This window comes from Gopherus flavomarginatus, chromosome 16, assembly GCF_025201925.1.
Source record: "Gopherus flavomarginatus isolate rGopFla2 chromosome 16, rGopFla2.mat.asm, whole genome shotgun sequence".
NCBI classification, from domain to species: domain Eukaryota; kingdom Metazoa; phylum Chordata; order Testudines; family Testudinidae; genus Gopherus; species Gopherus flavomarginatus.
This window is the reverse complement of record NC_066632.1, coordinates 26,294,182-26,306,649: the sequence shown is the minus strand read 5'-3', so window position 1 is coordinate 26,306,649 and position 12,468 is coordinate 26,294,182. Positions and strand designations below refer to the sequence as shown.

General features: G+C 64.7%; 2 protein-coding genes across 3 annotated transcripts in view; one reads left to right on the top strand and one right to left on the bottom strand.

The window, feature by feature from the left end:
* BLOC1S1 (biogenesis of lysosomal organelles complex 1 subunit 1) overlaps positions 1–12,468 on the top strand; it is an 82,171-nt gene that overhangs the window by 26,186 nt on the left and 43,517 nt on the right. The window lies entirely within an intron of this gene.
* On the bottom strand, positions 173–9,513 carry MCRS1 (microspherule protein 1). Its single transcript, XM_050924720.1, has 14 exons — positions 9,421–9,513; positions 8,154–8,408; positions 7,653–7,791; positions 6,683–6,841; positions 6,208–6,317; positions 4,788–4,896; positions 3,383–3,521; positions 3,183–3,258; positions 2,811–2,839; positions 2,161–2,253; positions 1,743–1,825; positions 1,459–1,546; positions 714–841; positions 173–398 (listed from the first exon to the last, which is right to left on the bottom strand). Exons 2-14 carry the CDS (start codon positions 8,261–8,263, stop codon positions 312–314), a joined length of 1,350 nt encoding a protein of 449 aa, XP_050780677.1. The 5' UTR covers positions 8,264–8,408; positions 9,421–9,513; the 3' UTR covers positions 173–311.

Genomic DNA, 12,468 nt, shown 5'->3' with positions numbered 1-12,468 from the left:
CCTTTTGGCAAGGCAGGGTGGGCCCCAGGCACGGAGGGGGCGGAGGCTGCCCTGTTAACCAGGGGAACTCACTGCAGCAGGACAGAGCCTGGTGCCCTCTCTCTGTGCTGGGGCAAAGGGCTGGACTCGCTGCCAGCCACTCCCTGATGCCAGCAGCCCCCGGACACCAGCAGCAGGTTGGACACGTTTATTTGGAAGGGAACATTGTGCAGGTCGGCCCCAGGCCCTGCCCCCCGCCAGAGGGGAGGGGGCAGCCCCAGGGAAGCCTGCAGCGGGTGACGCCAGCAGACACCGGATGGTAGCAGGGCCCCTCACTGCTGGGGGATCTTGGCAGCTTCGGCCTTGATGAGGGCGATCAGGTCCTGGTTGATGAGAAAGACGAAGCGCAGGCTGGCGATCTGCAAGGGACAGGGAGGTCAGCGCGGGCAGGGCCTGGGCACGGCCCAGCTGAGCTCGGGGGAGCTCCATGGGGCACCCAGTCCGGGGGCGTCCGACCCAGGGGAGCAGCAGGGTCTGTCCCCCCACGGCTAGCGGCAGGAAGGCCAATCCCCTCCCCTCAGGCAGCGGGCTGGGCGCTCACCTCCACCACCAGGGGCTCCCTGGGGCACCCAGTCAGGGGGCGTCGGACCCAGGGGAGCAGCAGGGTCTGTCCCCCCATGGCTAGCGGCAGGAAGGCCAATCCCCTCCCCTCACGCAGCGGGCCGGGCACTCACCTCCACCACCGAGTTGTTGTTGAGCTTCCACTTGGTGGCGCCCAGCACGGGGCGCCCGTCCACGTAGATGGGGCGCCGGCCCTCGTTGGCGATGAAGAAATCCCCATTGTTCTTCAGCTTGATGACGCCTGCAAGGCGCAGCGGGGGGCGGTGAGGAGGGCACAGCCCAGCTACCAGGCAGGGTGTTGCCTGTATCACACCCCATGGCTCCTTCGGGCAGAGCCCCACAGCCTGCGGCACCGGGGGCTTAGCCCCGCCTCTGGCGTTCAACAGCCCCGCCCCCGATGGGCATGTCGGCCCCGCCCCTCCAGGGACAGAGCTGTCGGCCCCGCCCCCGATGGGCATGTCGGTCCCGCCCCTCCATGGACAGAGCTATCAGCCCCGCCCCCGATGGGCATGTCAGCCCCGCCCCTCCAGGGACAGAGCTGTCGGCCCCGCCCCCGATGGGCATGTCAGCCCCGCCCCTCCAGGGACAGAGCTGTCGGCCCCGCCCCCGATGGGCATGTCAGCCCCGCCCCTCCATGGACAGAGCTGTCAGCCCCGCCCCTCCAGGGACAGAGCTATCAGTCCTGCCCCCGATGGGCATGTCGGCCCCGCCCCTCCATGGACAGAGCTGTCGGCCCCGCCCCCGATGGGCATGTCGGCCCCACCCCTCCATGGACAGAGCTGTCAGCCCCGCCCCTCCATGGACAGAGGTGTCGGCCCCACCCCCAATAGGCATGTCGGCCCCGCCCCACCTCTGTACCTTGCTTGCGGGAGATTTTCCAGGCGGGCCCCTCCAGCGCCAAGTCCACATCGATCTGATTGTCCTTCGTGGCTCTGCCTAGTGTGATCTGCGGGGAGGGCAAGTGGGGGGGCTGTTAGCAAGGTGCCCCCCACCCCTCGCGTGCTCCCCCAGGGTGGCTCTAAGCACAAGCGCAGCTCTCCCCCCTCCCCCCCCCCGTGTGCAGGAGCAGGCTTGGAGCCTGCATCTCGGGGCGTCTAGCCAGGAACCCCCTGCCCCAGCCGAGCTGGGCGACCACGACTCACCTCCCGGGAGCGCATGAGGTAACGCACCATCCTCCCCCGCAGCACAGCCAGCGTCTGGTTGTCAAAGTCCGGGGAGCTCATTCCTGGGCGAGGGAGGGGAGAGATCAGACACTCACCCCCGCCCAGGTCACACCGAGAACCACCTTCCCCTCCCCCTCCCCAGGTCACACTGAGAACCCCCCCGTCTCCCCTCCTGGGTCCCACGGAGAACCACCCCCACCTCCCCCCATGGGCCCTGACTGGAGAGACCCCTCACACCCCCTCCCCAGCATCAGGAGTCCCAGGGAACCCTGCAGCCTAGATGACAGCTCATGGCCCTAGGGGACACTGGGACTTTGTCCCACACCCTGAGCTCAGCAATGGCTCAGCCCCCTGATCCCGCCCCCCCCCCGGCCAGCAAAGCCCCTCCACGGCTCACCCGTGATGCTGTCCACCAGCACCTGCCACTTGTGGAGCTCCTGCTCCAGCTGTCGGATCTCCCGCTTCTGGCGCCTGTCGGCCACGGTCAGTTCTGCAAGGAGGGAAGTGCAGGGGGCAGCTTGGGCCAGCCCAGGCACCTGGCACAGGCCCTACGAGGGTGACGGGGCCATGGGGAGAAAGCGCTGGCTCAGGGAGGTGATATGCAGCCTCTCCCCTCCAGGGGGCGCTGGCTCCCACCTGGCCTGAGGGCAGGGATTTGGCTGGCTCGGGGGGCGAGGAATGGGGCCTTTCCCCTGTAGGGAGCACCGGCTCTGATCCAGCCCCAGGGCAGGGGACTGGCTGGCTCGCGGGGGGCGGGGAATGGGGCAGGGGCCCATCCCCTCCAGGGGGCACTGGCTCTGATCCGGCCCCAGGGCAGGGGACTGGCTGGCTTGGGAGGGGAATGGGGCTGGGGCCTGTCCCCTCCAGGGGGCACTGACCCAGTGTCAGGGCAGAAGGGCCGGATGGGGCTGTGGTAACGGGTCTGAGGCACAGCCCTAACCAAACCTGCCAGGGGTCGGGGTATCCCCCCACCCTCCCAGAAGCCCCTCGGCTCCCCTACCCAGCGCCCCGGGGCAGGGAGCGGAGCGAAGGCCCCGCCAGACTCACCATGCTCTAGCACATCATCCCTCACGTCCCTGCGGGGAAGGGACAAGGGAGGGGTCAGGTAACTGCCCTCGTACCCACACCCACGGGATGCCGCACACGCCAGATCCCCAACACGCCAGCCCCTGGACCCAGCCCCAGCACGGGCCCTCTGCGGCCACCTGCTGCCATGTCTGCCCCGCAGGACGCCAGGGGCAGCTGGGCCTGCTCGGCCCCAGGCAGCGGGCCAAGCTGCAGCCAGCCGGAGCTGGGTTCCAGGGGCCAGGAAGCACCAGGCAGCAGCTGGTGCGGGTCAGACTGGGTGGCAACAGGCTGCCCAGGGGGTCTGGCCCTGGCGGGAAGGAGCCCCCAGCAAGCCCCCTCGCAGACACTCACTTCAGCTTGCTGTCATCGATCATGTCCTCCGCATCGGAGAAGTTCAGCACCTGGTCCCCCTTGGGGAGCGGCTGCACTGAATGGAAGCAGAGGGCGGAGGAAGGGTTAGCACAGTCGCAGCCCCAGCCCCAACCCCCTGCTCTGGGGCCAGGCGGGGCAGCCGCAGGAAGCGGGGGGCTGGCGGTCGGGCCAGGCCGTACCTGTCTGGTCGTCCAGGAGGTAGTACTGCTTCATGAGCTGCCAGTAGACCTGCAGGGCCTTGGCCGTGCGCGCTGGGTAGAACGTCTCGGGGTGCTTGTGCAGCAGGCCCTGGAAGGTGTCCAGCGTGGGCTGGCTGGTCTGTGGGAGACGGGGCACTGCAGCTTCCGTAAACCACCACTAGCCCCCGGCTCCGGGACACGGCTGGACCCCAAGCCAGCAGGGGGAGCCTGGGGGTTCGAGGCCAAGGCCCGGGAACATGCCAGGGCTCGGCCCGGGAGGCTCCGCTGGGCAGGGCCATGGGGCCGGAGCATGGCCTGGTGACTCTCTCAACGCTTTCCTATGGCATCGACCCCTTGGGATTTCTGTGCGGGCAGCACCCAGAGCTGGGGCGCGAGCGCTGGGCAATCAGGGTGTCTGTGCTGTGGATGAGGAGCCAGGAACCATCCAGGCCAGGCCAGTGCAGCTCCCACACGATGGGGCTCCCTGGGGGGCACTGGAACCGTTTGGCTGCAGGGCGCTTCGGCAAAGGACACCCGGCAGGATGCTCTGCAGAGACGACCCTTCCTCCCCGGGGCAGAGGGAGCCGAGTGCCTCCCAGGTCCAGACTCTCGCCCCCAGCTGGCAGGGAGGGGACTCCGGGGTCCCTTGTTAATTCCCTTTTGCCAGGAGCATGAGTCCGAGTGGCACTGCGCCCTGCGCGCACAGGGAGGGCTGAGGGGTACCGGGGGGCTGTTCCGATCTCAACTGGCCCAGTGTCCAGGTGTCACTGCGCCCTGCGCACAGGGGGAGGGCCGAGCGGGCACCAGCTGCCCAGGCTGTTCCGATCCCACTTGGCCCAGTGTCCAGGTGTCACTGCGCCCTGCGCACAGGGGGAGGGCCGAGCAGGTACCGGCTGCCCGGGCTGTTCCGATCCCACTTGGCCCAGCATCTGGGTGTCACTGTGCCCTGCGCGCAGGGGGAGGGCTGAGTGGGTACCGGCTGCCCGGGCTGTTCCGATCCCACTTGGCCCAGCGTCCAGGTGTCATCGTGCCCTGAGCACACGGGGAGGGCTGAGCGGGTACCGGCTGCCCGGGCTGTTCCGATCCCACTTGGCCCAGCGTCCAGGTGTCACTGCGCCCTGCGCGCAGGGGGAGGGCTGAGCGGGTACCGGCTGCCCGGGCTGTTCTGATCCCACTTGGCCCAGCGTCTGGGTGTCACTGTGCCCTGAGTGCAGGGGGAAGGCCCAGCGGGTACCAGCTGCCCAGGCTGTTCCAATCCCACTAGACTCAGCGTCCGGGTGTCACCGCGCCCTGAGCGCAGGGGGAGGGCTGAGCGGGTACCGGCTGCCCAGGCTGTTCTGATCCCAGCTGGCCCAGCGCCCGGGTGTCACCGCGCCCTGCGCGTAGGGGGAGGGCTGAGCCTTACCGATCCCACCTTGCTCAGCAGCTGCTCCTCGGCTTTGCTGAACAGCACCTTGCTCTGGATGGCTGTGATGGCTTCGGGGTGCAGCTGTCGCATGGCCTGACAGGCCAGCCTGGGGAGGGGATGGGACATCGTCAGCTACCGACTCAGATTTCATGTCTCTGATGCCAAGCAAAGGGAGGGGCTCTTCCGCTCAGATTCACTGCTCCCCAGAGCCGCAGCGGGGGGCTGTGACATTATGAGTGCGATATAATAGCTCATTGATACAGGACAGGGCCAGAGTTAATTAACTCAAAGACCCACCTGACCCAAGGCCAAAAGCTAGGAAGGTAAGGAAGTGAGCAGAGCTTTGAAATGCAGCCAGCATTGTTAGAGGTAGAAGGGGAGGTGTTTGCTCAGGGCATGAGATGTAACCAAACAAGCCTTGTCTACTGCTATAGCTCTGATTCCAAGATCAAAAAGGGAATATTAACATTTAGGAAGATACTAGAGTGAAATCGTATCATTGTCTCCGTGTCTCTTTGAAGGTTTTGGTAACCTGGATCTGAACTGTTAATGGGTAAATTCCCCTGGGCAAATTGCCAGGATGTTTGGGAGAAGGAGAGTTAAGCCGATTGTTTTCTCAGGCCAAGAGGCTGCTGGAAATGTATAAAAACCCTGGGACAGGATCCTGCTTCATCTCAGATCTGCTCTGGGTTTCAAGAGGGGGAAACCTTAAGCCACAAGGACTGAGATCCCCAGTCACTGACTGGAGTCACCCTGAATATGGACATTGGACTGTAACCTCTGGACTATTTCTGAAAGGACTTTTGGCAACTACAAGCTCATCTCTGCTACGTACCTGAACCTCAGGAATTGAATTCAAGTCTGTCTGTAGACTGATCTTTTAACCAACTCTCTCTCTCTCTTTTCTTTTTTAATAAATTTCAGTTTAGTTAACAAGAATTGGCTGTAGCGTGTATTTTGGGTAGGATCTAAGTTATAATTGGACCTGGGTGTGTGGCTGATCCTTTGGGATTGGAAGAACCTTTTCTTTTATACGATGAGATAGGATTTTCAGGAATCATCATCCTATTTGACACGTGTCTGGATGGAGGCCTGAGGCTGGGCATTGATTGGACTTCTGAGTAACCAGCAAGATACCACAGAAGCTGTTTTGTGCTGGTTTGGTAAATCTAAGGATTGGCAGATCCACCAGCGTCTGGGGTTTGTCTGCCTCGTTCTGTTTGCAGTTCACCCTGATTGAGTGACCTCAGCTTGCTCCCACAGACAGCATCATCACAGGGGGATGGGGGACTCCTCATACCACTCCCCAGCCACCCCTCTAGGTGAGTGACCAGCCGTGCCTGCAGCAGCAGGGCCTGCCCCATGGGTGGCCGGCCCGGCAGAGCCCAGCTCCCCGGCCCAGTGGCCTGGCACTCACTTGGAGATGACCGGGTCGTAGAGCAGCGCGTACCACCTCTCCTGGATCTCCCGCAGAGTGAAGCGGCAGCTGAACTTCACGCCCAGGTGGACCGAGGTCAGGTCGTTGGTCTGCAGGGGCCCGAAGAGAGGCCAGACTCAGGGCTGTGTCCCCCGACCCATAGCGCAGCCAGAGTGCCTCTGACGGCCATTGTCACTGAAACAGCCACCACGGGCAACGCTTCCCAGCCTCAGGCACCAGAGCAAGGACTGAGCTGAGGGGTCTGGGAACCAGCCAGGGCTGAGGTTTAGGACACCGGGCCTAGCACTCCAGGTCTTGGTACAAGGTGCTGGGCAGGTGGCCAGATCTTGACAGAACAGCCCCCCAGCACCACGGGCCCCACACCAGGAACTCTGCTGACCTCCCACTCCCTGCTGGGACCTTTCCCATGCACGCCAGCCTGGCCGGGCCCTGCTTAGCAGGATGGCAGCATTACCTGCAGCACAGCATTGATGAGCAGCAGGTCATCCGCAGGCTTCCAGCGGCCCAAGTCCTTCGTTACCTGCAGGGGCTGTTTGCTTTTCTTCATCCGCTTGGGGAGGCTGGGGTTTGGGACCAGGCTCGGGGTGACGGGTGCAGAGACGGATTTGGAGACCTGCACGAGCCGGGAATGGAGCTCAAAGCGACCTTGTATCTGGCCAGTGAGGTCCACTGCTGCAGGCCATGATGGGCGGATGGGGGCTGCACATCACACCCCCTCACCCAACCCAGCCAGCCCTCATCCAGCGGGCAGCACGTGGCCCCGGCTCCTGAGCAGGACATGTCCAGAGAATGCAGGCGTTTAAGCGCCGACGATGCTTCACGCTTACCCGTCCAAAGCCCAGACAGCGGGGCCGGAGCCAGGAAGTGAACTGGCTGCAGGCAGCGAATGAAACTGATTGGGTCTGGCTCCACCACCCACCAGCAGAGGAACCAGGCCCCACAGGGGAGAACAGGAGCTACCAGAGGCTCTGCCCGGCAAGTCACGGCATGGCAGGAAAGGCTGCTGACTGCCATGGTGATGGTGTCCCTTTGGCATGGTCGCTGAGGGGCTCTGTGGCTCCCAAGTTCTGTCCCAAGCTGGATGCAGGAGCCTCCCACCCTGTGCCCCTTCAAATCCTGCCAGGGGGAGGTGTCTCTGCTGAGCCAGTGTGTGTGTTCTTCCCCCCAGGGAGCTGCAGGATCTACTGGCCGACGGCTCTCTCTGTTCCCCCCACCTCTCAGGGATAAAGCCACCCAAGCTCTCCATGCTTCAGGGCTGATCTCCAGCCAGAGGTCAGGAAGAACCCCCCTCCCCACAGCATAGTGTCTCCTCCCCGACACACCCAGCCTTAGGCACTGTTAGAGAAGAGGGACTAGGGCCCTGCTCCAGATCGGACAGGGCACCAGGCCCTGCAGGGTGCTGCCCATCCTCCTTCCCCACTCACCTTCTTCTTCTCGCTGGAGGAGGGCTCGCTGCCTGAGCAGCGGCCTGGCTCCACCCCACTGGGCCCCTTGGCCCGGCTGGACGACTTGGCGAGGCTGCTCTCTACCAGCTCATCATCAAACTTCTTTCGTTTGATGAACCTAGTGGGACAAATGCAGGCCCCAGGTCAGGTCCCTCCACCCACCTGCCAGTGCCAGCCCCACTGCACCCCTGGAGCCAGCTCCCCACTCCCCAAACAGCTGCATGCTGGGTCTGGGGCGCCCTCTGCTGGCTCCAAGTCCAACCATCACTGCAGCCAAGGCGTTCCCCTGGGCTCCAGGCCTGATGCTGCTTTACAGGAATGGTGTTGAGTTAGCAGCACCTGGTTCATCACAGGACATCAGGGAGCCCCAAGTCCCACCTTCCCACCCCCCTCTCTGGGACTGCCCTGGACTAATCCATCCTTACCGCCAGAGGGGGTCCCTGCACCCCCTCCTCACGGCCCTGGGCCCTTCCTGGGTACCTGGAGGAGCTCCGCCGCTTGGGGATGGTGCCCAAGACCTGTGACGCACTCCTCTTCTGTCCCGCCAGCGACTCCTCGTCTTCAGAGCGGCTCGCCGTGCCTGACGCCATCAGTCCGGAGTCCAGCACGTCTGCACGGGGACAGAGCCTCACCCCTCCACATCAAAGGAATCAGACGCCAGGCATCACACTGCGCTCGGCCGCAGAGAACCTGCGCTCCCTTGCGCCAGCCTGCCCAATGCCAGGGAGCAGCTGGCTGTGGGCAAACCTTACGTTATGTGGCAGAACGCCCTAGAGACCAGAGATCCCAGAATGCAAAGCTCCCCACAGCTCCAGAGAGGGAGACCCCCACAGCGTGGATCTGATAGAGAGATCACGTGACATTCCACTCAAATGCAGCCCACTCTGCAGAGGAACGCAGTGCTGGCTAACAGCTCACAGCAACACTGCACAGCGATTTATCGTCTGCACTGGGGCAGCACCCAAAGACTCCAATCAGGGCCCCGCCGGACTGGGCCCTGGGCACACGGACCCTGCCCGGAAGATCTCGCGATCCAGGCCAGGAAGCGACAGAGGCGCCCAGACCCAGTGGAACTGCAGGAGACGTGGCTGGCAAAGCAGAAGTAACTCCCAGACGAGCGGGGCCAGGACGCTCAGGGCTCCTCTGAATGAGAACGCGGCACCTCCAGCAGGGCGGGCGCCTGACCTGAGCCCCGCGAGGAGACCCCGGCCCTGAGGGGTGGGACCCCCAAGGGGGAAGGGGCGCCCCAGGGGCACAGACAGGGCCAGTCAAGGGCTCACACGCTGCCCCGGGGCCGCTGCGGACGCCGGGCAGGTGGGAGTGGATTCGCCAGCCGCCCCCACGGAGCCCGCAGAGACCCCCAGCACCGGCCGGCTCTGCAGCGCCAGGCTGGGCTGCTATGGAGACCCCCCCCCGGGACAAACCCCTCCCCCCAGTCCCAGCCGCCGCCCGGGCAGCCACGGGTAGGGAAACTGAGGCACGATGAGACGAGTCGCTCGCCCCCCCACCCCGATCGCGCAAGGAGTCAGCAGCGCAGCTCGGGGTGGACCCAGGCGTCCTGGCTGGGTCTGGGCGGAGGGGTCTCTCCCGGGGGGGTCTCCATAGCAACCCCATCCTCTCCCTGACATTGATCAGGCGCATGCGCGCTCGGACATTGAGTCTGACTCCCCGCTGCAGGCCGCGCATGCGCAATCACCCCGCCGGCCAGGCGCCCTCTCACCGGGACGCGGCAGCCCCGCGGCCTCACCATTCCCCGGTGCGGCGGCTCCGTCTGCTCCAGTGGCGGCCGTCAGCCAGGAGCCGCCATCCGCAGAGGCTGCGCACTTCCGGAAGAATTCGGTAACTTCCGGGGGCCTGAGCGGAAGAGAGCGATTGCTTCCGGTTCAAACTGCGTGACCCTGCCTGTGGGCGCCGCCATCGCGCTCTGGCGGCTGAATGGGCGGCGCCATCTTGGTGAAGGGTGCGACCATGGCCTGTGCTGCACCCACTCCTTGGCTACCAGGGAATGGGGCCACCCCCACCCCTGGCACCAGCTCAGCGGACAGGCCGCAACATGGGGCACCTTGTTGCCATGGCAGCGCACACCCCACCCACATGGCAACAGGGGCTGTGCCCTGGCGACATCGCCATAGCAATGGGGCACCCAATCCCATCAGCCTCGCTCCCGTTGCCATGGCAGGCTCAGCATCCCCCTGCCAACCCCAGGGCGGCAGCCGTCAGCGGGCGCTTCCCGCCCGGCCCCCCGGGGACCTGCCCCGAGCCCCCGCCCACCCCGCTGGGCGCTTGGACGTCACCCATCAGTCAACAGGCACGAGCCCCTGCTGCGGTACCCGGCCCGGCCTGTCACAGACGCACCCCCGGCCAGCCGGGAGCCGCCGCACAGACGGACGGACGGACGGACAGGCCTGGCCTTACTGTGACACCCCACAATCACACGCGCCCCCCGTCACCAGAGAACCCAGGAGTCCTGAGCCCCAGCCTCCTCTCTGCTGCAGCCTGCTGCCTCTTCCAGCCGGGAGCCGCTGCACAGACGGACAGACAGGCCCTTCCCTGGCCTTACTGTGACACCCCACAATCACACGCCCCCCCGTCACCAGAGAACCCAGGAGTCCTGAGCCCCAGCCTCCTCTCTGCTGCAGCCTGCTGCCTCTTCCAGCCGGGAGCCGCCGCACAGACGGACGGACAGGCCCTTCCCTGGCCTTACTGGGACACCCCACAATCACACGCGCCCCCCTTCACCAGAGAACCCAGGAGTCCTGAGCCCCAGCCTCCTCTGCTGCAGCCTGCTGCCTCTTCCAGCCGGGAGCCGCCGCACAGACGGACGGACGGACAGGCCTGGCCCTGGCCTTACTGTGACACCCCACAATCACACACGCCCCCCCTCACCAGAGAACCCAGGAGTCCTGAGCCCCAGCCCCCTCTGCTGCAGCCTGCTGCCTCTTCCAGGCCTAACCTCAATTTCCACCCCTCCAGCCACACTCCTGGGACACCTTAACCCCATGGAGGCTGCTCAGGGGCCTTTGGCTGCTAGCCAGGTCACGGTGACCTAGGGGGATGGACTAGAACCTCTTGGGGACCTGCCTGGCCCTACACTTCTGTGATCTGACCTCCCCGCCACTCTCCCCGATTTGGATGATGAGCCTCCCACCTATTTCCTGCCCCAAGACACCCCGAGCCTCAGTTTCCTCAGTGCGCAGCGCTAGCTGAAACTCAGGCCCAATCCAGCCCCTCTCCCAGCCGCTAATGGCTCGGCAGCAGCCAGGGCTCCATTAGAGTCAGTTAAGAGCTTTTTAATGTCTGGGCGGATGCTGAATAATTGAGGCAAGGCCCCAGCAGTAGCACGGCCAGTTGTTAGTGCGCAAGGAGATTGTGGAGCAGCCGCGATTCCTCCTCCGCAGAGTCTCAGACATGCTGAGGGAGCCGAGCTACGGAGCTCCTGCCGCCTGTTGGACATGGCTTCCAGCCTCCGCCAAGGCTGGCTGGTGTGTGGGGCTGGGGAGCTGCATCCACCTCCCTGGGTGACTCAAGTGATAGGAACAGCACCTGGGAGCTGCATGGAACCAAGGGATTTGTGCATCCCATAATATGCCCCCCTTTCACTGCAAAGAACCCTATACGCCTGGTCCCACCGAAATGCAGCCACCTCTGGGGAGGAGGGAGCATGCTGGAGAGACAGGCAGGATCCCCAGGGGGCCGGAGCAGACAGGAGTTGGCCTGGGTCATTGGGGACCAAGGGCCCCTGGGTGAGACGAGCCTGGTGGGTCTTGGGGAGGGGGATGGACGTCCACGTCCCCCAAAGCACCAGCTGTGAATCGGAGCCCTGGGCTGGCAGCCCCAGCTGAGTGCCAGGGAGACAACCCCAGCCCGGGCCCCCAGGGCAGGGCAAAAGACAGTGGGGGGCTTCCACTGCAATCCCACCCCCACCATGTAAGGACCCCCCTGGCGCCTGCAGATGAGGCTATCATGGATGAGGGGCTGGTGGGGGGGAAAGGGGCCATGGGACAAGCAGCATCAGGGTGAGCCCCCCCCCCGGGCCATAAAGGGTTAATAATGCCCATGGGGTGGGGGGTGCAGGGCAGGTCACTGAGAGCGACCTGGGGGCACTGGGCTGGGAGGAAGTGCTCTAGGGCAGCCAAGGGCCTGGCAGTGCTCCACACCTACTCTGGCTGTTCAGCCAGGTGAGCGCCAGCCCTGCCGAGGGGCACCTGGCCTGGCACAGGTGCCAATGGGACAGGAAGGGGAGGGGGGAGTGGCTGGGGGCAGCTGATGGAGCCCCCAGGCTGAGACTGTCCTGCTGGGGAAGTGTGCCCCATTCCTTACCCCCCCCCAAGTCAGCACCCCCTCGAGGGGAAAGGCCTGGGGCCCATAAACTCCCTCTCCCGGGGCTGCAGGAGATCCACGACCCCAAGCCCCTGGAGCGGCTCTTCAGGGACCTGGACCCCAATGGCGACCTCCGGCTCGACTTCCAGGAATGCGCCATGCTGACCGCAGCCTGCAGCACATTCTTCATCCAGAAGCCTGAGTGTGGGTGTGGGGGGCAGTCCTGGGGTCTAGAGAAACCAATCTTTGTAGACCCCAATTAACCAGGAGCCCCCCTCCCCAGGAGGTGGGTGAGCCCAGACAAAGCCATTTCACTGCTGGGGAAACTGAGGAACAGAGAGGGGCTGCAATGCCCCCACATCACAAAGCAAGCCAGTGGCAGCGCCTAGAGAACAGTATCCAGGAGTCCTGGATCCCAGCTCCCCTGCTCTATCCACTAGCCTCCACTCCCCTGCCAGACCCAGGGAGAGAACCC

What these genes read in the sequence shown, in the direction of transcription:
- MCRS1 (XM_050924720.1), bottom strand. Translation starts at nt 8,263, where the DNA reads ATGGCGTCAGGCACGGCGAGCCGCTCTGAAGACGAGGAGTCGCTGGCG. An exon ending in TGCTGAGCAAGGTGGGATCG is followed by an intron (nt 3,522 to 4,787) that starts GTAAGGCTCAGC and finishes CGTCTCCCACAG; the next exon opens with ACCAGCCAGCCCACGCTGGA. An exon ending in GAAAATCTCCCGCAAGCAAG is followed by an intron (nt 842 to 1,458) that starts GTACAGAGGTGG and finishes TGCGCCTTGCAG; the next exon opens with GCGTCATCAAGCTGAAGAAC.